Below are 17,215 nucleotides of genomic sequence, written 5' to 3' on the forward strand. Positions count from 1 at the left end.
TGTTTAGTATGGCCATGACATGCAACTGTGTTTAGAGAACCAGAACAAAACTAGAGGACTAGTCTCCCTTATAGCATTCCAGGTTGCCTTACAGTTCTAAGGCTTCCACACAACACTATCTTTGCAATCATCCTGTAATTTACTAGTTTACGCTCCTCTCTCTGCTTGAAATCAGGTGTGTGTGCTGTGTCAACCATTCAAATTGCTTTTACGCCAACCCAGAAGTTGGACTCAAATATTCATACTAGAACTTGTCAAAAGAAAACCACAACCACAACCACACCACCACGCATCACATAAGGCCAATCAGCTTTTGGTGCATTAAGATGGGATAACTTATCATAATCATAATATTAACCCCCGAAGCAAATTCACAACATGAACTAATACTTCTTGATGTTACTTCAAGAAAAAATGAAATGTACATAATGACCTTATGAGTTACTTATTCAAAGACTGTCATCTTGTTTGTTCAGTCCAAAGTACTTAAAATAAAGGAAAGACAAAAAATTTCAGCTAGACATATTTAATAAACTTTTGAATAATTCTACTTTATTAGCAGTGAATACATAGCAGAACAAAGTCAAAATTATGGAGTTCAGACCTTGCAAGTTACATTTACAATAAAAGAATTTAACTAAAAGAAACATATACGTGCAGAATCCAGTTGAAATGGACACAATCATGTAAAATAATTTGTTGATTTGGAAATTTTAAAATTACTTAAGGGAGCTGTCGAGAAACTTCGCCGGAGCCACAACTCATACATAACCATGTAAAAAGCATCATAATCAATAGGAGAAAGATGCCACTGGAAATGTTTGCGCACCTTCAACACATTGCTTTGTAACCACATATATTCATTGGAGCTGATCCCTTTAAGGATGTCCTTAAGCAATGGAATATCTAGAGTGGCAACAACGATTGAGATGCTCTTCCAGTTTATTATGTCTGCAAATGGTAGATCATAGTAGTTGGCAATTATCACTGGGACACAACCATAATATAATGAATCTGCAATACGAGCTGTGTTTACTTCAAAACCTTTCACGTGGAGGCAGAACTTGCTACCAAGCAGCTCATCAGCATAAGGTGTGGTAACCCGCCCAAAGTGCACAAAAATCTCGGAGTCGTTTCTCCAAACTTCAAGAAGCTTTTCCCGAACTGGGGAGTTTATTCCTCCGGCAAAGAATGCAAGTTTTGTTCTGCATTTTTGTTTTGATGAAAGGGAGAAAACTGAGTTCCAAATCATGTAGAGATCACAGCAACATATTGCCAAAACATTACTTATAGTTACAGATGTGTTCAATAAATGTTAAATTGACTTCTAATAACACTTCCTTTTTTAAGCAAAAGGAAATGAGATGAGCATACTGATTCTTAAACTCTTACCCAGAGAAGTTCAATGATCAAGAACTTCCATTTTCAGAATTATCAATGAAAACCTGGTCTGATGAATTTATCAGTAAACTTAACGCCTTTTCTTCCTATGTTGCTACTATATTCCAGTTAACTTGGTTTAGCATCAGTTATGATAACCATAAAAGTTCACAAGTGTGTATGCTCTAGGACTGCTACATTATGGAAAACCACAAAGGCTACATTCAAATGCCTCCTATACCCTCTACACCAGCTCATCACCATCATGTGCCTACAAGGTGAAGAAATAATGAAAGAGAGTATGTATAGGCTCAATCGGGAGAAAGGACATAAGAGAACATAGAGATATTTCACCTTTTGGTTCATGCCAAGTATCATTTTGCTTGGGGAAAGTGGGAACTGACATAGCAGTAGTTCCATTTATATGTGCAGCAAAAATGTTATTTCAGTTTATAAGATCTTTAATGAACTATAATTTAACAGCATATTTAAAAAAGGAAAAAGACAGTTTGATAAAAACTAGCAAAATAAAAATAAATTAATAAACTAGCATTGCATATTTGCATAAACAACTGGAAGATAAAAACAATTAAAGAATCTGAGAGAATTACCACCCACACAGAAGACTCAAATACATAGCAAGGAAAATCACATTTCTGATTGTCTTGACTCGCAATATTAAAATTGTCGACTGATCAAATTAAAAAGCATGATATTAAGAAACAATTAATCACTTGTTCATACTTGCTCTTCCAGAATGTTATATTATATATTTTTAAATTGGTTGTACCCATTATCTATTGTGACAAGTGAGAGCCTCTATAGAAAGGTAACTTAAAATTTCAATTTTACATGTCTATTGTTTTTTTTTTAAAAAGGAGAGAGAAATAGCTATTGAAGAAAGTATATCCACCTATTTGATGAAAGAAGGTTAGGGGGCTCTTCTTTTCTCGGCCAAATTTGTGGGAGACATGCATCCTTGTGAGCAATGTAACCAGATAGGAAGTAGCTTGAAGAGCACACAACTTGAATGGCATTAAATTTGACTTCATTTGCTTTTTCCATAGCTGATCGTCCAATGGAATGACATGCAACATAAAAATGATCCGCTCCACCCGTCCAGTTCCAATATTGGTACTTCTGACTAATATTGAAGATGTAATCTCTTATAAAATCTTGGATACCTTCCACACCAACTCTAGAGTCATGCCGCAACCTTGCAATTGAGAAAGGCAGAAAGAAAAGATCTGCCTTGGTTGGATCATTTGTGATGAAATGACTTTCTGTAAGGACCTTCTTGAAGTAACTTTCACTGGCATAATTACCCCCAGGTTCAACATCCACAGGCAAAAGTGCATTTGCAAACGGATCATTTCGCCTGTGAGGATAAACATATATCTTAAAGCTCCTTTTCATTTCTTTATAGTCTTCAAGAAAGATATGTCTATCATGGAACACCTCGTTGTTATTGACATAGTTTCCTGAACAATAAAAACCAACAGTTTCGAGATACTGAAATTAAGAAAATATAGGTTTACAAAAACTTCTTCCAACCTCTCACTCACTCACTCACCCACCCACGCCAAAAGTTTTTTTTTTTTTTTTTTGTTAATATATTCTGGCGAACACCTTTTAGGATTCATACATCCCACTAATCAATAGTTGGCAAAATATCTTTCAATGGACATCTTCACATTGATTCGATAAATTTTTGAAACCTAGGAATCAGGTTCAACTTATGATATGTAACCTGAGAGCCATGAAATGCATTACTAGATTGTGCTGGAATCACTGAGCATGCTGCATGATCTCTATTTTCCTTTTTTCAAAATTCACACCTCTAGATATACAGATGGGAACTTTCTCTTAACCTTTTTTCCCTAATTGAGCCAGCATCAAATCATTTTATACTAGTCCTTCTTCTAGGCCGTTTATGCTTTTTCAAGGATTTACATTTCACATTAGTTTCGAGGATTCAAATTTTATATTAGTTTCACCAACTTGCCATCACCTATATCGCCCGCCATTAACAGATCAAACCTTAAGCTTTTAAACACAAGCTTCTAATTAGCGTTACAATACAAGTTGCCAATACCACATAAGTAAACTTAAAGTTTTCTTGATTTTGTGCATAAGTCTGCATATGTATATAATAATAACCCATCAAACATCGCAATACAATTAGCATATTGAGTAAGACCCAGAAGCACAAAATTGAAGATTAACATACCATATGAGCCCAATTGAGGTCCTAGTGAGCGTTGACTCTCATGAATCTCAGTTGGTTGACCCCCATCCTCCTTCAAAGGAGCTTCAACGGGTCTTAAGGAAGTGTTGTAAGGTGGGATTGTGGAAGACCCAGATGTAGAATTGAGTTGAAGAGAGGTTCGGTGAGGGTGAAGATGTGTGAAGAGATTAGAGGTTGTGGAAATGTAAAAGAGAATGAGAAGGGAGGTTACGAGAGCTAAGCTTGTGGGTATGAAGAAAAAGCGTCTGAATGAGCCTGGAACACGCCGCTGAGACAAGTAGTACAACAGCAATGAAGTATTAGCCATGGACTCAGTACTCACTCAGACTGTCAGACACAGAAAGAAGACCGGTTTTAGAGTTTTCGCGTGTGCCCACTGCCCAGCACAAAAAGGAAAGGCTTATTCACATAAATGTCCTTGAAAATAATTTTTATTTTCAAGGCTTATTCACATAAAGTTTAATTTTTTTACTTTATTTCTTGAATTTTATAAACTCTTTCAGTTAGTCATATTCCGTCAAAAAGTTATATTATTGTTAAATTTTTAACAGAATTATTAATAAATTTGATGAAATATGGGGTTTATAAAGTTTAAAGAACAAAGTAAAATGATTATAATTTAAAAGGACAAAATGAGAATAAAATATATTTTCAAAAAGTATTTACACGAATAAGTCAAAAAAAAAAAATAAAGAACCCACAATAAAATATCAAATATGTTTTTACACTTATATATTAGTCATAAGTTTGGATCATACCTTACGCTTTCATTGTGATTAATGATAATGGTCGTCTAAACAAAACCAAAGTTTCACATATTCATAGAAACGACATCATTTAGCTTTTAACCTGCAAGTGCGGCTAGCATTTATGATATGAAACGATAATGTGATTTGAAAATGATACGAAATTAGAAAATTTCAATCTAGCAGTTGCTTGATACAAATATGATACAATTTGCAACAAAAACAAATAAGATTTAAAGTCAGCCTGACTCAACTTAGCTAGTCATTAAGTGGGCCGAGCAGACTCCGACTTGTACTTATGAGTCGGGTTAAATCAAAAAAATTTATTTCGTTGGGTCGGCTTGGCATGAGCCCATCTTAAGTTGGGCTGGCTCGTATATATTATTTTGGACTCGTACATGCATCTTTGGGGTCTCTCACAACTATAATGAAACCTCAAGATGTGTAGATAGACCAGTGTTATTCCGACCACCTTAAACTGCTGAGTTGACCACCTTATTTCAAAATTCTAATTTTACCCTTAAAACAAAAAATTTTAATTTTGTTCGTCAGGTCATTTGACAATTATCTACCGAAATATTTATAGTTATTCGACAGTTATCTGCTGAACATTGGTAGATTATTCGGTGGATAATCACCAAATGAAAATGAAAAAGGTATTCAACAGTTATCTGTCGAAATGTTTGTGTTTATTCAATACTTATTTGCCGAACATGGGTTAGATGTTTCGGTTAATAATCACCAAATGGATCTGGGTAATTTCATCATGTTTTTGTAATAAAGGGTAAAATTAAAAAAAAAAAGTTAGACAAAATATGTTAGAGTGGTCAACTTAGCAGCTGAAGGTGGTCTGCATAGCCTCACTCATGTAGATATTGCCACATGCACACCAAATTTATTTCAGTTCTCTACTGGAAAATTACTGATTGAAACCGGTTCCACCATTTAAAAGATGGAACTTGCTCTTGCATGGATAGACTACTGGTAAATTGATTATCTTCTCTTCCATTTGGAATTTTGCTTTTTTATTTTTCCCAGTATATTATCGGAAAGAACCATATAGTTTACAGAAAATTTTCATGAGCCATAAGCCAAGACAAAATTACAAATGCTATATAAGATGCTATCTCAGAGTAAAACAATTTTCAAGAAGATGAAACTGCTATTTATTCACTGGAGGGGAAGAATATAAGAGAAACAATTTTCAAGTTATCAGCTGACAGTGTTTTAGTTCAATACATGAACCGTTACTTTAAGCATGGTTTCATTTTATAAACAAGTAATGGGACTAAGCCTACAAGAATTGATTAGAATCACTCCATAATTATTCTTAAATAAAAAATAGCAACAAAGTAATGGCAGACTATCATATACAAGTGGCTGTTCTAATAACTCTAGTTCTTTGTTCTAAGGCTTAACCAGAAATTCAAATTAGGAGCATAGCAATGCCTAATGAATAAAATGGACATCAATCTCTTAGTAACATATTCCTCAAATTTTTTTTAAGGAGCCTACAGATAATTGAAATTAAAGAACAAGAAGATGGCATAGAAATCTCCAGAATAGTTTCAAGTAAATGGCTCTTACTGATTTTGGAACAAGCAACTTCTTTATTGCACAATTGTTCAAGGAAATTAAGGCAGATAAAAGACTAATTGAATTTGTTGGTGATAGGTATATTTCCTTAACCTAAAGACCAACAGAATTAATATCAATACAATTCCTCTTACAAATCACATTTTTCACCAAGTCTATAGACTGCTATAATTTATCACATAAAAGTAAGGAATACAAGCTTATTAAATATGAACTGAGGAAATGGATGAAGTAATTTCCTTGGTTCGTGGATCAGCACTCTCTAAGCTAACACCATGAGGATCTTCTCTAACTAACAAGGCCAATACATTGAATGAACTCCAAGATTTCGTCACATGGCTTCCGGAGTCCCCCAGGGTAACAGCAAATACTGCATCAAATCCACCTGCTCCAGGAACTCCAGCCAACAAAACTCCTTCCATATCCATAGTAGCATCCAAAAGCCTTGTTTGTGATTCTGGTTCTATCTGCAAATTTGTGAAGTCAAAGAATCAGAGGGGAAAGTAAGATTCCCTACCTAAACTCTATAAACACAATTTAAGATGAAAAGAGGAAGTATGACCATATCCTACCTGTGAACTTAAATTGCCAACAACGAAATTACAACTAATGAGGGGCTGTTGGACAGTGGGACTTCATTCTATTTAATAAAGTTGAACAATGTTCTCTTCTATTCTAAATTTCTTAATTGACCAGAAAGATTGTCATTATTAATTAATTTTTCCTCAGTAAGAAGGTTAATTGACTAAAAACAGTTCTTCAACTAGTTAACATTGAATTTGAAGTGTCAATTCCCCATAAAAGACAATCTTACGCTATGCTGTTTTTGCATTTTTTATAAGGAGGAAAGTCCATTTATTATAAACCTATAACTAGGGAATGGGTAACCTAACCCCAAATCAGTTTCGGCAGCTCCAAACCCAACACCCAAGTAGCTCTACGCCTCCATCCCAGATTTCATCAGCAGCTCCAAGCCTCCATTCCCCAGGTATCATCGACAGTTTCAACTTCCAAGTTCTCATTTGTTTTGTTTTGTTTTCTTTTTTCAGTTTTCTGAAATCCTTTATCCTATTTGCATAAGAAGGATTTAGGCAAAAATTTGGTAATCAATCACGAGTACAAAGGATTTTAGTTGTATATTTATATATACTTAAAAGGATTATCACACGAGACGCTTGTGCGGAGTTGTTGATGACTCTCTTCATATGACCGATGGTGTATGAAGAGAATGAGTAAAAGTAGGAAGTAATGGATAACTTTGGTGCACAGTAGTTGTGCATCAAATTCGTGAATGGCTACGATTTAAAATTAAAAGCTAACCCAATTTGTTACTGAATGACCCAGATGAAGTTAAAAACCGTTTTGTTCTAAAAAACAACAAGAAGAAAAAATACTCAGCTACCCATTCCTACTTTGTCAATATCCTCCAGAGAACCAAAATAGAAATTATTGTCTTCTCACCAGCAGAGAATAAACTCAAGCTCTCCCTTCCATCTTTCTCTCCACCGCACCTTCTCTCTGCATCTATCTACAAGTTGATCTTTTAATTTGTTGCCTCTCCTTTTGGCTGCAAGGACTGAGATATGAGGATCAATTTCTTGATAGCTTTGTTCTGGAGCCATGTATTAATTCTCCAGAGACTTGAAGTTTAATTTAAGTCTAAAACTCTTCTCTTACTCCTCCCCTTTTCTTGGAACAATGTAATCCTTTTGAGGCTTTTTTTTTTTTTTTTTTTCTTTTTTGTCTTGTTCTTTTTGTGGTTACTGTAAATGACTTCGTCCATTTTGGCTCATGAGCAAAGGAAAATTGTGATTGGTTTTATGGTTTATTAGGTATGGTTATGAGCAAAAGAAAATTGTTATAGGTTTATGATTGGGTCAAATCTGCAATTTGATTTACCACCTTATGGATTGATGGGGATTTTACCTAACTCATAAAGAGGTCTGCTGTACTTTTTTAATAATTAAAAGTTGTTCTTCATCTCCAACTACATAGAAATATGTCCAAAGTCATAAACTGCAAAGAGAGGGATGAGTTTTGATTTTTTTATGCAGAGAGAATGTGCGGAAATAAGTTGGAAGGTGCCTGTGATGAGAGGGAAAATTTTGTATTTTTCTTTGGGGATGGCTGACGAAGTGGGGGAGAGATGGATTTTTTTGTCTCAATAACAAAACGGGTTGATTTAAGTTTAAATCATAGCCATTCAGTACATCTACTGGTGCACAAACTCAATGCACAACCAATCCACACTTAGGTCATCGTGAACAGAGACAGGCTCAATTGATAATTACTATACTATCCTTAATTTTTAAATCTAACATTAATACGCTAAAATGGTATATTTCTTACTTCATATATGTTGGTTGATAAAGAAGGTTCTTTTTATAATAAGATAGATAAAATAGGGGCTTTTCACCTATATTTAAATATTTTAATTTATTATAATTTGAGTCCCAAAAGGCTTACACCTTGCATTCTGAGTACTGAAACGCCTTGCATTATAGCCAACTTTAAATTGGGTTTATCTGTCTCAATATTAAGTTTGCTTTAGGTCTTCATGATATTCTACATTATAGTGCATATCATTGCAGAAAGAAATCATGGTCTGTTAATAAAGTTCTATCAAGAGTTGACAAACTACAACACATTGTATATGTGAGTGAGTCATTATGCATAGAAAAGCACAACATGCATAGGCATACATGTTGTCATCTACTTTATTATTCTTTAAGCTACTCATAGATACATGAACATTGCTACCAGATTCTAAGTACTTTGAAATGCTTAGCATGAGAAAAGGCCAACCATAGGTATGGCAAACAAACAAGAATCCTGGTTAAACAAAGAACATACCGGAACACCTGCAGCCTCACCCATCTGATGCATATGATACCTGATCCCCAGCATAGCATCTCTTGCTCCTAATAATGCTTTAATGATTGCTTCCTGGCTTGGTGTAGTGACTTGCTCTATCCACTGTCCATATAATTGTCCCACATCAATGTTGGGAAATAAAAAGAAACAAAAAAGTATTAACAGCAATACAAAAAGGCAAAAACATTCAAATTTGATGATGGCATGATTAGGTATAAAACAGGCTGGGCTTGCATGAACACAGCACATGTAACATGGGCCCCACATGACATGATCTATGTTGTCGTGCCTGAAACAACATGATATGTCCAATAAATCCAAAATATACCCCAGGTTTAAATTTTGAATTTCATCATTATAACCCTTGCTCTTCTGAGAAAAGATGAGTCCAAGTTATACCTTCTCTGATTTGAGAATGCTGCAGCTGTTTATCAAGCTTTTATATTCATCCCAGTGTTTTTCTGCCAATTTTCTTAATGTACTGAGTTGTGTTTCAAGTTCCGAATTTGCCTCTGACAACTTTATACTTGTTTCTAGGGATTTCTGAGGGTCAGACTTCTGCCATTTTTTCACAGCACCCACCATTGATGGAGTGGATGATCCTCCAGTCCCTGGTTCTCCAAGTAACTGCAGAAAGCACTATAATCACTAAAAACAAAAAACAAGAGCTTGCATTCTATTAGAGAGGAAAAAAAAAAAACCCTTAACATGATTGCAATATTGTTTGTTGAATGATGCACAAAAAAAATGATAAGAGACAGGACTGAAGCATCAATTTTCTTTTTTCTTTTTAGTAAGTAACCAGCCTTCAGTTGTTTTGATTAAGTACCCAATAATTCTTACTCTGCTGAATTACCATGTCACTTCAACTTATAGATATTATGTCATGTCATGTATACTTCTAAATTGAAACTAAATACGGAAGCACAGGGCTCTATGAAGGAACCACTATACTGTTCACATTCTACCATGCGTAGGATGAATTGATGCAAAACATTTTACAGACTCTTTTTCAAGACAGGTTCATACTCTTTGGTGTTCATGGAATTTATTAGTGGTGAGAATAATTTAATCCTAGCAACATCAGATCACAAAGCCAGTGCAAGAAACAAGAACACATGGGTACTTTTATCCTTCATCTAAGTAAGGATGATCCCTTCATACATCATCCTTCAAATTTATTGCAACCAAAATAGTCAAAGGAAAAAAACATGCCCACAATAAAGTGGGACGAGTCTAATGCATGGCGGGAACTTAGACTTCCTAATACAAAGAATAAGAAAGAGCTTAACAAAAAGTAGGATGTTAAGAGAACAATGTCAAGATCATTCCCAAGTTTAAGAAATTCAAATAGAAAGATACAAAATAGTAGGAAAGCTAATCTGCAATGAGTCATATGACATGTGTCAATTCTGTTTAAGAAGACCCATTTAGAGGATTAAAAAGCAGTATGTAATTACCAGATCTAATTGGGCATATGAAACTCTTTAAAATGCACAACCATACTTACAAATGCATGCTTGTTTAAGCAATAATTAATAGATCTCAACATGCTTACAAGAGTCATCAATGGGGGCAAGCAGAACTTAGTCCTCTCATGGTCCCACTTTCCTTTTAGGATTTCAAGAATGACTTCTTGTAGTGGTGCTCCCTTCACTGCAACCTGAAATCATACAAAAAGAAAAGTTACAAGTTGATGTTTTCAAGAATGACTTATTACACATATTATACTGATAAAAAACAGACATAGGCGACCTGTCTATAAGTTCATTTAAAACTTATTTCAGGAAACAATACTCTAATTACAAGAGCCTTGGAGCTAAAAATCAGACAGGGCAACCAATATGAACCATTTAATACTATCTTTTCCCTTCTTTCTTCTTCCTTTGCTTTCTCTTTTTCTTGTCCTTCCTCTTCCTTTCCCTTTCCAAGAGTGCTTGAAGGAAGATGGGCAGGCAATATGATAATTTATTAAGATTTAAGAAAATGAGATTTCACTAGAACTCCTTTTAGGATATCACTTACTGCATCAGTTATGTGGCCATACAAAGAGCAAAAAAGATATTGAAATAGTTAAAATTTTTTAATAAAATCAACAAGACTGCAAAAAATGAGAGAGAGACCCTATCTCCAGGGAAAATACCAAATGATAAATTCTAACATGGACCATGAAGAGCACTTGCAGAAACTTAATCCTCAAATAAGTCTAGGATCTCCATATAAAAATCTTAACTACCTACTAGTGGACAAAAGCCTTTCTGTGTGGAGTGACTGTCAAGTAGTACATCTTACACATACCTCTAATGTTACCAGGTTAAATCTGGTTTCATTCTGTATCTGGAAGACTGACAAGGGCCGGAAAAACCAAGTCTTGTAGGAACCAGGACTTGGAAAAGAGAGATCAGTAAGTTAGGACTAAACCACAAGACAATCTTAGATCTAGAGTCATTGAGTTGATGTCCTTTTCACCTTCCCTCCAGATTTCAAGTATCTAACTACTTTCACGAGATGAGTTCCGTTCATGTCCACAGATTTTTTAATTTTAATCAATGAGAAGGGAAAAGAAATATTCAGGATCACAGACTAAAACATACTAGAATCTTTACGAAGAGATAAGAGTAATAATACTGAAATAAGGTAGGACATGTTGATTTATTTTGAAGTCAGACCAAGACCATGAAGGCATCTGTGATATTACTAAAATTATCAACGAATAAAATAAGATTTATATTAAACAAAAAAAAAATTTACATCATAAAGGTGTATGAGTTAGTTAGATTTTTAAAGGATGTCCGGACTGGAAAATGGTGTATGTCAGTATATCCTGGTGTGACAAAAAAATCAACATGTTGGAAGGTAATCTAATGAAGATTAGGTGACGAACTAAACCAATGTTAATATTTAGATTTTAGAGTGAACAATTTTGGGAGAGCAGAGCAGGTAGTAAACCACAGGGAACCATTTCCTAAGCTTTCATTTAGTCCAAACTAACACATACAAAACTGCATTTTGACAATTAGACAAATAGGAAAAACGGTGCATTCCTCTGGTGCACATTGCATGCACTAGCAAACAGAGAGAGAGATAGAGAGACCTGAGCAGAAGAAATCACTTCTGGTGAAAAGCGGACATAACGTTGACTTCCATAAACTGCAGAACTAACATCAAACCCACTTCCCACTTTTCCCTGGGCAATACAGTGAGCAGTTTGAGCTATGACATGCACCAAATCAAGATCTGCAGTGTCCTTTTGTTGGTGATGATCTTTAAACATGGAGGCAAGATCAACAGCTCCCAGGTAATGAAGCAAAGCAGCAACAACAGCAGTTGTCATTGCCGCAGACGAACCCAATCCAGTTTTTGCAACTTCAGGCTTACATTCACCATTTGATTCCTCAGCATTGAAGGTAATCGACGCAAAAGGAGGAAGTGCAGCCAATGCGTCTGGAGTCAAAGGCAGACCACGAGCTTCAATCTATGAAGAGCACAACTCAGCAACATATTGAATTAGGAATTTGGATTGAAATTAATAAACTAAAAAACCTTGAGTTTCAGCAGAAAATGATTCTGGGAAGGTGAATGCTTTAGAGTTTTTTCTAAAAAAAAAAAAAATTGCATTCTGTTTCAAAAAAAAAAATTGTGGGCTTTTGATCAAAATAATCTATGATACTATTATAGTATACCATATTCACAGATATGTATCAAATACAATGGATTTAGGTTGCAAAATATCTTAATTATAAGAAAGAAGAAGCAGAAAGATGCCAACAACACATTTTCCATCTAAAACAAAAACTTAAGGAAATAAAAAGAGGAAAGATACCTGATTCCGATAAGAATAAAAGTCATTGCTACCTAAAATCGTGATATCAAGACCTGCATGACTAACCCAGTTAAAACATTATATTATCGAATATCCAGAGTTTTTTTTTATATCAAAAAAGGATGGGGAAACATATGGAGAACCAAACATTACCTTGCAATAGTAGTTTTTCTAATGAATCCTTCTTGTCCTTGTCAAATGTTGCACGCGCAGCAGCAACACAGTATTGCACTGCTTGTTCCACAAAAGGATTCCCCGAGCCACTGAAATTCTAAAGAACTTTTGGTAAGCAACACCTAATCATTCATTTAAACCACATGACTATGATTTGCACTCAATCATCAAATAGAAATGAAAAAAGAGAGCACTCAAATTAAGCATCTTTCAAGCAGACAAATCTTTCTATATAACCCCAAAAGAAAAAAAGAAAAAAGAAAAAGACCCTTATAGCTGATTGATGGAAATTGTTCAAAAACTGATGATTATGAACTTGCCTTGAAGAAACATATTGAAGGGTTATATTTTTTAGTGAGAGTTTGTAGAGGCTTTCTCTGGAGAGCTGAGGAGACGTCAATTTCACATCCGTCCATCCCTGGAAGACGACGCAAAGAGATTAAATTTACCAAAACCGAAAATGACCCAAGATCAATCTCAGATTAAGAGAAAGGAAGGGATGAGAGAGGTTTACCCAAGCCCAGCTGTCAGGCTTGAGATGGTCGTAGAGAGGTTTAACAATGGCGAAGAAGCGAGCGTTGGTGCTGAGGATGAGCCCTGCATTGGGTCTCTCCAGAATTAGGTAGCCTCCAGTCAACAACACCTTCCCTGGAGCTGAAGCAACCACCTCTTCCCTGTGTTTGTTTCAACATTCACCAAAATCAATCAATCAATCACAAATTCTTACAACAAACAAAAGCTTGATTGATTGAGAATCCAAAACAAAACTTACTGTTTGGCCATGGTGAGGCAATCGAAGAAGGCGGGCTAGCTTCTTTGATCGAACTTGGAGTAAGCAAGCCAAGTTTGGAGAGTGCGAGGCGAGTGCAGTCCGTACACAAGCTTGCGCGCGGGGGACTGCTGGCGTGGCTTGTGAGTTTGGAGTCTTGGCTTGTTTCCTTTGAACCCAAGGGGAACTAAAGCCAACATTTGCATTGAATAAAAAAAGGGTTGGATGTTTCCCAAGTTGTTGATTCAAAACCAGCTAAGCTTATGAAAAGCTTGGGCGAGCTAGCATTCAAGAGAGTTGGGTATTTTGGATGGCCCCAAATAACTTGAGAAATTTAGAAAAGTAACCCTTATTAAAAGGCTTTATTACACTATACCCACTTAAATTTTGAACTTGATCTCACTTTACTACTTAAAAGAAAAGAAAATTGTGTTAATTTATCACTTGAATTAAAAATTTGTTACAATGTACCACTTTAGGCTCACTTCATTTAAACTTTCGTAGAAAATAAGGGTGTTTTAGTCTTTTCAAGTCATTTTTCTATTGTATCAAAGCGGATAAAGTGTAAAAAAACTCTTTTTTTAACAATGGGAACTTGAAAAAGACCAAAACACTCTTATTTTTAACAAAAATCTAGACAAAATGAGTCAAATTTGGTACATTACAACAAATTTTTATTTCATATGGTAAATTAGCACAATTATTTTTTTTAGGTGGTGAAATGAGATTAAGTTTAAAGTTCAAGTGGGTGAAATGTAAAAAAACCATTTTAAAATACAGACTTTTTTAACCCACTTTTGATAACTCTTTTAAAAGAGAAATTTGGAAAAATAACCCTTTTTAAAACACATTAAAGACTTCTAACCCACTTTAGATACCTCTTACAAAACTAACTAAAAATGGGTAGGAAAAATACCCAACTACCCTTAAAATTAAAAGACTTTCCAAAACCAAGAAACCTACACATGTATGTCTCTTCCTTACCCCTCACGTAAGTCACTACCAAAACCAAAAGACCTACACAGTGTGGAGTCTCTCGGTGTCTTCTGTCTTCCCTCCCTCACGTCTTTCCCCCTTTTCCCACTTCACTTCACTTCACCCTCCCTCATTTTAGTCTCTTCCTCCGTCACAAACGCATTCCTCAACCATCATTCACTCTCATCTGTAATAAATCAAGATAGCTTCAATTGTCATCATCAAAAGTTGGATTGTGAGAAATTATATAAGGTACAAGATTTGTCTTACAACTTTATTTTTACTTTTAATCACTAGATGTTTTTTTATAACATATTTATGTTTGGCGATTTTCAACCTTTGGGAGGCCCGTGTCAACACCTAAGTCTTTCTTTGGCTAGAATGCAAGGGCGTATCACCAAACGAGCCATAATCTAGCCGTCTTGGAATTGTGAGTTGATGGACAGTTGTTTTTGCGCTGTTGTTTGTCTTCCGATCAAGAGATTAGACGGCTAAACTAGGTGTCACACCCCAAAGTGGGGATTGTCACTCTTGAGCATGTGGCAGTGCCACATTGGCAATCAATCCTAAAATGTACTCATTAGAACCAAATGAGAACATTCTAAGACCAACAGTCAATGTAAGGCATTTAAATAGAACATTAACACTTCACAAAAGAGTGATAAAAACTTTTCCTTTTTATAAAACAAACCAAAGAATATGCAGCTATAGAAGATTTACTAAAATGGTGAGTTATCTAGGTTTTGTAGTTTTTTTTTGGAAGCTGCCAACAGGCAAGATTATGCATTAGAATTCATCCACGACAATACATCATGCTCCAAAATTGGCAATAGCCAACTTGGACTGTCCTCCAACCAATACATCAGATGAACAACATCTAAACCATTTCGTGCAAGAGTATAAGCAACAAAATTACATTTTCTAGGCACGTAATTAAAAGAAATAAATTGGAAAAAGGAAGCCAAAGCATGAACTTCATCAGCCAACTCCCCATCCATAGAAAGCAAAGAACCTTCCCCTTGAACAAGTGTAATGGCTTCAAGCAAATCACTCTCTACTTCAAGTTGATAGAAACCTACTTTGTAAGCCATACGAAGACCATGAAGGATGGCGAGCAACTCAATGGATGTTGAAGCAAGGCACCCAGGGAAAGAATGCATAGAAGCTGCCAATAAAGCATCCTCATCATCACAGACGACAGCTCCTACCCCATTACGACGCAAAACAATTTTAGAGGCGCTGTCAACATTAAGTTTGCAATGCCCAATATCAGGAGGCCTCCAACAAGGTTGAGTCACACCAGCCACCACAGGGGGTGAAGTAGCCGCTGCCCAAAACTCATCAAGCAGTGATATAGAAGTAGAGAAAATGACCTCTGGAGCACCACTACAAGAAAAGTGAGCAATGCTCATTATTCTTTAAACCAAATTTGCTGCAGGTTGCAATTGCTAAAAAATTTGGTCAATATACACTATTTTGACTTTGACCCCATATGGCACCCCATTTTTAGTTTGTTAAAACTAACTAATGTATGTGGGTATGGCTTATGCAGTGACTAATTATTCTAACCAACCATTATTGAAAACGGTACTTAGTGCAACTATTGAGCATCATCTTCTTAAACAATGGGAAATGAAATAAGAGGAATTTACACTGTATTGTGAAATTATAGATGACTAAGTTGCGAGGGCAAAATTGTAATTTCGCAAACTAGGGTTTTATTATAAACAGCCAGCTACAACATTACTATATCTTTTCCTCCTAAACAAAGCCACACCCTCCCTCTCTTTCTCTCTCCTCTCTCTCCTCTACCGAGAGTCTTCTCCGGCGATACCACCTCCGTTCAGCGGCCAATGATGACGAGACCATCACCAAAACACTCGTCTGCCTCTCCTCTTTCTTCTTCTGGTCTTCATCGACCCAAACACCCAGCCATCGAAATGATTCAAAGTTACACAAAAGGCTCTTTTCGCTGGCGATTTCACTATTCCAGCGATGGAGGTATATCAAACCACTCTCATCTTCACCTCATCTTTGCTCTAAGTTGATGGGTGCTTTCAAATCATCTCGACGACCACCCTAGCTGCGACCATTCTCTTCATTTTTCGGCGACATCAATTAGCCAAATTTACTCAACCCAATCCCAGAAACAAACAGGTTTCTTTGTTTTTTTTTTTTTTTTTTTTTTTAGAATTTCTCTATTTAGTTTTATCAGTTTTCATTCATATTTTTTATATAAAAGTTTTTATTTAGGCTGTGATTTGTGTGCTTTTTTCACTGTATATTACTTTCTCTATGGGAATTCTCATCTGGGTCGTTTTAGTACTAGGCTTTTGAGTATGGTATCAGAAGGTGACTTAATGGTATCAGAACTTTGTTTCCAAATATCTGGTTCAAAACCTTCAAATCTCATCCCCACTTATTATATTCACTTAATTCTTCATGCGTAGGATGGACCTACATGTGAGGGAATTCTGATAGTTTAAACTTTTGGGATCTAGTGGTTGCCTAATACCTGGTAGCCTGGTAGGTGGTACTTGGTAGGCAAGTGAAAGCCAACATGAAAGCATGGTGGATTACCATGTCCCAAATGTGCCTCATTTACAAAAAAAAAAAAATTAATAATATCT

At 35.6% G+C, this 17,215-nt stretch overlaps 3 protein-coding genes across 5 annotated transcripts; all 3 read right to left on the minus strand.

The window, feature by feature from the left end:
- Nucleotides 1-530: 530 nt before the first annotated feature.
- LOC147282962 (putative glycosyltransferase At5g03795) lies at nucleotides 531-4,002 on the minus strand. 2 transcript variants are annotated; one of them, XM_086248469.1, is made up of 4 exons: nucleotides 3,611-4,002; nucleotides 2,294-2,861; nucleotides 1,045-1,205; nucleotides 531-951 (listed from the first exon to the last, which is right to left on the minus strand). In XM_086248469.1, exons 1-4 carry the CDS (start codon nucleotides 3,933-3,935, stop codon nucleotides 683-685), a joined length of 1,323 nt encoding a protein of 440 aa, XP_086104595.1. In that variant the 5' UTR covers nucleotides 3,936-4,002; the 3' UTR covers nucleotides 531-682. The 2 variants fall into 2 exon arrangements, with proteins under 2 accessions (XP_086104595.1, XP_086104593.1); XM_086248467.1 differs by having other exon boundaries at nucleotides 531-1,205.
- A 1,962-nt stretch (nucleotides 4,003-5,964) lies between these two features.
- LOC147282963 (phosphomevalonate kinase, peroxisomal-like) lies at nucleotides 5,965-13,822 on the minus strand. Of its 2 annotated transcripts, XM_086246352.1 has the most exons (10): nucleotides 13,614-13,822; nucleotides 13,356-13,515; nucleotides 13,162-13,259; nucleotides 12,821-12,930; nucleotides 12,668-12,720; nucleotides 11,939-12,319; nucleotides 10,403-10,507; nucleotides 9,244-9,471; nucleotides 8,824-8,946; nucleotides 5,965-6,437 (listed from the first exon to the last, which is right to left on the minus strand). In XM_086246352.1, the coding sequence occupies exons 1-10, from the start codon at nucleotides 13,622-13,624 to the stop codon at nucleotides 6,174-6,176; spliced, it is 1,533 nt and encodes a 510-aa protein (XP_086102478.1). In that variant the 5' UTR covers nucleotides 13,625-13,822; the 3' UTR covers nucleotides 5,965-6,173. The 2 variants fall into 2 exon arrangements, with proteins under 2 accessions (XP_086102478.1, XP_086102479.1); XM_086246353.1 differs by lacking the exon at nucleotides 13,614-13,822 and having other exon boundaries at nucleotides 12,821-12,898; nucleotides 13,356-13,496.
- Nucleotides 13,823-15,364: 1,542 nt separating this feature from the next.
- Nucleotides 15,365-15,997, minus strand: LOC147282964 (uncharacterized). Its single transcript, XM_086248321.1, has one exon. It carries the CDS (start codon nucleotides 15,995-15,997, stop codon nucleotides 15,365-15,367), a length of 633 nt encoding a protein of 210 aa, XP_086104447.1.
- Nucleotides 15,998-17,215: the final 1,218 nt, after the last annotated feature.

The sequence above is a fragment of the Dryas octopetala genome, chromosome 6, assembly GCF_963921425.1.
Source record: "Dryas octopetala chromosome 6, drDryOcto1.1, whole genome shotgun sequence".
Taxonomy (NCBI): Eukaryota; Viridiplantae; Streptophyta; class Magnoliopsida; order Rosales; family Rosaceae; genus Dryas; species Dryas octopetala.

Excerpts from the sequence above, each read along its gene's own strand:
- LOC147282964 (XM_086248321.1), bottom strand. The coding sequence starts at position 15,997 with ATGAGCATTGCTCACTTTTCTTGTAGTGGTGCTCCAGAGGTCATTTTC.
- LOC147282962 (XM_086248467.1), bottom strand. The coding sequence starts at position 3,935 with ATGGCTAATACTTCATTGCTGTTGTACTACTTGTCTCAGCGGCGTGTT. Across the intron at positions 2,862-3,610 it reads ACCTCAATTGGGCTCATATG|GAAACTATGTCAATAACAAC; the intron begins GTATGTTAATCT and ends TTTATTGTTCAG. Across the intron at positions 1,206-2,293 it reads AACCTTCTTTCATCAAATAG|AACAAAACTTGCATTCTTTG; the intron begins GTGGATATACTT and ends ACAAAAATGCAG.
- LOC147282963 (XM_086246352.1), bottom strand. Across the intron at positions 8,947-9,243 it reads GCATTCTCAAATCAGAGAAG|TGGATAGAGCAAGTCACTAC; the intron begins GTATAACTTGGA and ends TTATATGGACAG. Across the intron at positions 6,438-8,823 it reads GTGAGGCTGCAGGTGTTCCG|ATAGAACCAGAATCACAAAC; the intron begins GTATGTTCTTTG and ends ACAAATTTGCAG.